Source organism: Quercus lobata, chromosome 10 (assembly GCF_001633185.2).
Source record: "Quercus lobata isolate SW786 chromosome 10, ValleyOak3.0 Primary Assembly, whole genome shotgun sequence".
In the NCBI taxonomy this organism is placed as follows: domain Eukaryota; kingdom Viridiplantae; phylum Streptophyta; class Magnoliopsida; order Fagales; family Fagaceae; genus Quercus; species Quercus lobata.
Genome location: NC_044913.1, coordinates 8,993,848 through 8,999,172, shown reverse-complemented (window position 1 = coordinate 8,999,172; position 5,325 = coordinate 8,993,848). Strand labels below are relative to the sequence as shown.

Sequence of the window (5,325 nt, the reverse complement as noted above, 5' to 3'; positions counted from 1 at the left end):
ACATAGTGATAGACATGTAAGCCTATAATCGAACATGCAATTTGGATGGTGTGTTGGCATGTCCTACCTCCTATGTTATGTTATACTTATTAAAAAAAAAAAAAAAAAGTTTTCAATACACTAATGGAGCCAATGGTATTTTAGTTTCTATTATGCATAACCTAATAATCCTTTGCACGTATCCATATTTGTCATAGAGGAAAATAAGGAAGACAATATTTACCATTCACAATTACCATTGTTCTTTTTCATACCCATATATCTTTGAAAATTTGCTTATATGCATAGACCATATATTAGATGCTACCCGAAATTTGACAAAGCAATGTATGATTTGTAAGTGCCTTTATTTTTTTTTTTTTGCAAAAAATGCATATTTTTATTTTTGTCTAAAAAGTGGTCTTTTATATATATATATAAAGATTTCTCCAATGAACTACTTAAAGATGGTTGAATATGAAAATTAATAAAAATAATTGAAATGGGAGTCAAGCTGTTCTTTTCATTTAGTCTATTATTAAGAAATGAAATATCCTACAGTTTTATATTTTAACCCTCTGCCACTATGGATACAACCTTATAATCCTTACCTTATTGATCATCATAATTGCATATTGCACAGTTTTTTTTTTTTTTTTTTTGGATACAAGCATATTGCACAGTTTTTAATATTGCTTACTTTTGAATATCTAGAAAAAGAAAGGACATAACTTATTGTAAAAAGGAGTATAAAGACAAGATTAGATTCATAACTTAGTTATAGTAAGATATAATGCTTATTTGCCGCACCAAAAACAACCAAAAAAAGACAAAATCTAAACAAAATAAAAGGACCTCTATTACAACAAAAAATTTCAGTTTTCTAAATGAAACCAGAACCAATGACTAATGCTATTAATAACTTTCCTTAATAATAGTTTTAGGGAAACAATAAAGTCTCCAAGGAAAGTTTAATAACTTTGACATAACATTCGTAGTATTATTTTAGGTGTACACAATTTATTTAAAAATATACACACATTTTTATTGTGGTCTTTTTAGATTGCTAAAAATGTTATAATTTCTTAATCCCTTGAGACTTTTTTTTTTTTTTTTTTATAAGAAGCACTTTCATTACTGAAAAACAACGAAACACTACAAAACATCCTGAAGAAGAGCTTGTTCAAGAAAACAAGGAATCTCTTCTATCCAAACAGAAAAAATCATCAATGCCTAAAGCATGTTTAGTGAGAATATGGGCTGGACAATTGTCTTGCTAGCATACATGGGAAAAATCAACATGACGAAACTCATGGGAAGCAGATACAGAACCATAAATCACAGACAATCGACGAAGGCGAGGGAGAGGTCTCTGAAAGGGCATTGAACACCACCAATGAATCACCCTCCATAATGAAGTCTTGAATCAGCAAGTCCTTAGAAAATTGCAACCCGAACTCAACTGCCTTTGCCTCCACTTCTACTGCACCAAGAGGGATCCGAAGCTTCTTACTGCAAGCTCCAATTAATGAGCCATCTGAGTCCCTAATAATTAGCCCAATGTCTGCCGAATTTTGCCCAGCAAATATGCCACCATCGACATTTATTTTATACCTGCTGGGTGAAGGAGGAATCTAGCGAGTTTGGATACCTGGGCTCAGCTTAGAGATAGTGCAAACACCATCCTGAAATTCTGCCAAAAAATCCATAGCACCATAAACCACTTGCTAACTTGATTTCTTTACACCCCTAACTCTTAACTTATTTCGATTTGTCCACACTGCCTAAGCCACCATAACAATCCGTTCAATCCTATCCTGCTCCCAATCGGCTTCCATAACCCCATACCACAACATATCCAAAAAAGAATGAAAGTGGACCCACGAGTTCATTGGAAACAGCTTCGATAAAACCCAGACTTCACGAACGAAGGCACAATCCCAGAAAATATGGCTTGATGACTCCACATCCGCATGACATACATCACATAGTCCATCTAACAACACCTTCCTTTTCATGAGGTTCTCTATGGCGGGAAGAATGTCCTTACAATCTCTCCATGCAAAGTGGCGAACCTTAGGAGGAATATCAAGCCCCCAAAGTGTCTTCCAAAAATGCCCCAGCCTACTATCATCTGAAACAACCCCCGTTAACCCTTCTTACTTCATATCTATAGCTACAGTGTAGGCACTCTGGACTGAGAACCTACCATTCAAAGATGGGACCCAAACCAGCCTATCCTCAGGTAAGCGAGAGCTCAGGACCAAACCCAAAATTGCCTTAGCCTCATGCGGTAAGAAAATTCCCCGGATCAACTCAGGATTCCAAGAACTAGTGTCCTGATCAATAAGCTCACTGACCCGAGCTTCAAACCCAAGCAGAGAAGGCGGAGAGATCACCTTATATGTCAAAGGAGTGGGAAGCCATCTATCTTGCCAAATCTATATGCTCCTCCCGTTACCCACTTGCCAACAAATCCCACGACTCACTATGCTTTGGGCTACCATGATACTTTGCCAAGTGAAAGACGGATTGCAACCCACCTTGGCATGAATAAAATCACAGTTGGGGGAAGAAGACCTAGAACAACAAGGAGTCCCTACCCACTTGAAGTCTCCACCCTTGATTGGCCAAAAGAGCTAAGTTGAATTGTTTTTGAAAGTTCAAATATGTGTATAAACACCCTTGAACGTTTAGACCCCCAATTTACAAATTACCAACTCAAGCTTTATATCAAACAATTAATGTACGGAACATGAGCAAAAGCTTAATATAGAATTGGTAAACAAACTATGCCAATTAAAATCATATCCACAACAGAAAATAAAAGGCAAAGATAAAGGGAAGAGAGATGCAAACACAAGGACAACACACGATGTGTTATCGAAGAGGAAACCGAAGCCCTCGGCGTAAAACCTCTCCGCCGCCCTCCAAGCGGTCAATAATCCACTAGAAAATGTAGTTGGGATACATGAACAGCAATAGACCCTCCAAACCTAATCTACCCGATGTACCTAAGCCCTCCAAGCTTCTTGCTCCAACGAGGTTGCGCCGAACCTTTTTCTTTTCTAGCTTACCGGATTCCGCTATAATCCATAGCATCCGCCATCCTTGGCATCTTCCAATGCTTCCCAAAGCTCCAAAAACACTTAACACTCTAAATGGGTGTGGGTAGTGTTTGGATAGAAATCTCCTCTCAATAGGTATGACAATGAGAGAGGGAATGAGAAGAGACTACAAAGATTTCTCTCTAAGAATAAGTAGCTCTCTCTAATTGGGTGGGTGTTTTGAAGAAACCTCTCTTAGGGTTTTTCTCTTTGAATAGCCACACATATTTTGTGGGAATAAGGGGTATTTATACTGGTGTGAGAATGGAATGCAAAGAGTCAATTTTTCCAAAACAGGGCTGGCTGGCGACTTGACCTCGCGACTTAACTGAGTCGCGAGTTCAAGCCGCGAGCTAGCTAAATGGCCAGTCTGGATTTTTGTCCTGTAGTGCTCCAGCTGGCATGACTGTTCAGCTCCTCTGCATGCTCTGCGCGTGTGCAACTTTTGGCAGCTTGCAAGCCGCGAGCTTCCCGCGAGATCCAACCGCGAGTCCCTGCTTCACTGCACAGTCTTGAGCATTTCTTCACACTCTCTCACACACTACCCTTACATGATTCCCACCTAAATACAGGGTTTCTAAGTGCTGTATTACAAGCAAATATGTCACGGAATAAAGCCAACACATGGTTGATTAAATTCAACCTTACAGTTTTAGTTGCTTGAAACCCACACCCCCTTGAGATTTAGGAGTACAAAGTTTATCCCAACTAATCCAAGCCATCTTCCTTTCATCTTTTTTCTGACCCCACCAAAAATTCTGCATCAAGCTCGTCATCTCCTCACAAAGCGAGTTCGCGATCCTAAAACAGCTCATAAAGTATGTTGGTATTGCTTGGGCCATGGCCTTGATCAAAATTTCTTTCCCCACCTTAGAAAGAAGCTTTTCATTCCATCCTGCCAATTTCCTAGCCAGCTTGTCCTTAATCTCCTTAAAAGAATTTTTTCTATTTTTCCCTACCAACGAAGGTAAACCCAAATACTTCTCATGCTGCTTGATAACTTGAGCACCAAACCTGGACTTTATCTCCTCTTGAACCTCATGAGCAGTGTTACTACTGAAATATAAGGAAGTTTTGGCCCTATTCAACTGTTGACCCGAACCCAATTCATAGACATTCAAAACATGTTGTAAAGGGTCACAATTCTTAATGGAAGCTCTACAGAAAATTATGCTGTCATCTGCAAAAAATAAGTGAGACAAAATAGGACCCCCTCTACACACAAAAACACCCTTCGTAACCCCATCAGTGATTACTTTTTTAATTAAAGATGAAAGACCTTCAGCACAAAAAAGAAACAGATAAGGGGAGAGAGGGTCACCTTGGCGAAGCCCCCTTGAAGGAGTGATATGGCCCCACGGCTTACCATTGGTTCTGATAGAATAATTGACTGATGAATACACTGCATCATCAAGCTTTGCCATCTAGGGTGGAATTTTATCCAAACAAACCCATTCGAATCTATCATAGGCCTTGCTCAAATTAAACTTCAAAGTCATTTCTCCTACTTTCCCTGTTTTACGCTGGCTAATGTGATGCATCGTTTCAAAAGCAATTAGAACATTGTCAATAATAAGTCTACTGTTGACAAAAGCACTCTTAGTCTCACTAATAATAGATGGGAGTATTTTCTTTGACCTATTAGCAAGTGTTTTAGCAACCAACTTATAGATCACATCACACAAGCTAATAAGTCTAAATTCAATAACCTTTTTTGGCTGATTTATCTTAGGAACCAGGACAATATGAGTGTCATTAAAATTTGGAGGGGGAGATACCAAAATTGAGAAAATCAAGCACAGTTTTAGTTACTAAATTTCCCACCGTAAGCCAAAAATGCTGATAAAAGAGGGGGGGCATACCGTCGGGACCCGAAGCCTTTTAAGGGTACATTTGTTTGAGAGCAAGGTGAACTTACTGAGGAAGAAACTCTTTCACTAGATGCCCATTCGTTTCCAGAGTGACCTTGGTTTGGATTGCATCCAAAATTTTTGAAAAATCCGTGGGGGAGGTGGAAGTGAAAAGCTTTAAGTAGTAATCCCCAAAAACCTTAGCAACGGCTGATTCATCATCTTGCCAAGTCTCTTGCTCATCAAAAATGCCCTTAATAGAATTTTTTTGAAACTGGGATGATGCCTTTGCATGAAAATAACTCATGTTGCGGTCGCCTTCCTTAAACCAATGCAGTTTAGCTCTTTGTTTCCACATCAAGCTCTCCTTTTCAAGCCCACAATTAAGC

The 5,325-nt window shown here is 38.9% G+C and overlaps 1 protein-coding gene across 1 annotated transcript; it reads right to left on the bottom strand.

The window, feature by feature from the left end:
- Positions 1–1,289: 1,289 nt before the first annotated feature.
- LOC115964306 lies at positions 1,290–4,510 on the bottom strand. The gene is made up of 3 exons (XM_031083644.1): positions 4,453–4,510; positions 3,735–4,266; positions 1,290–1,524 (listed from the first exon to the last, which is right to left on the bottom strand). Exons 1-3 carry the CDS (start codon positions 4,508–4,510, stop codon positions 1,290–1,292), a joined length of 825 nt encoding a protein of 274 aa, XP_030939504.1.
- Between the last annotated feature and the right edge of the window lie 815 nt (positions 4,511–5,325).

Excerpts from the sequence above, each read along its gene's own strand:
- LOC115964306 (XM_031083644.1), bottom strand. The coding sequence starts at position 4,510 with ATGGCAAAGCTTGATGATGCAGTGTATTCATCAGTCAATTATTCTATC. Across the intron at positions 4,267-4,452 it reads TTATTCTATCAGAACCAATG|ATGACAGCATAATTTTCTGT; the intron begins GTAAGCCGTGGG and ends TATTTTTTGCAG. Across the intron at positions 1,525-3,734 it reads GGTTTCAAGCAACTAAAACT|GGACTCAGATGGCTCATTAA; the intron begins GTAAGGTTGAAT and ends GCTAATTATTAG.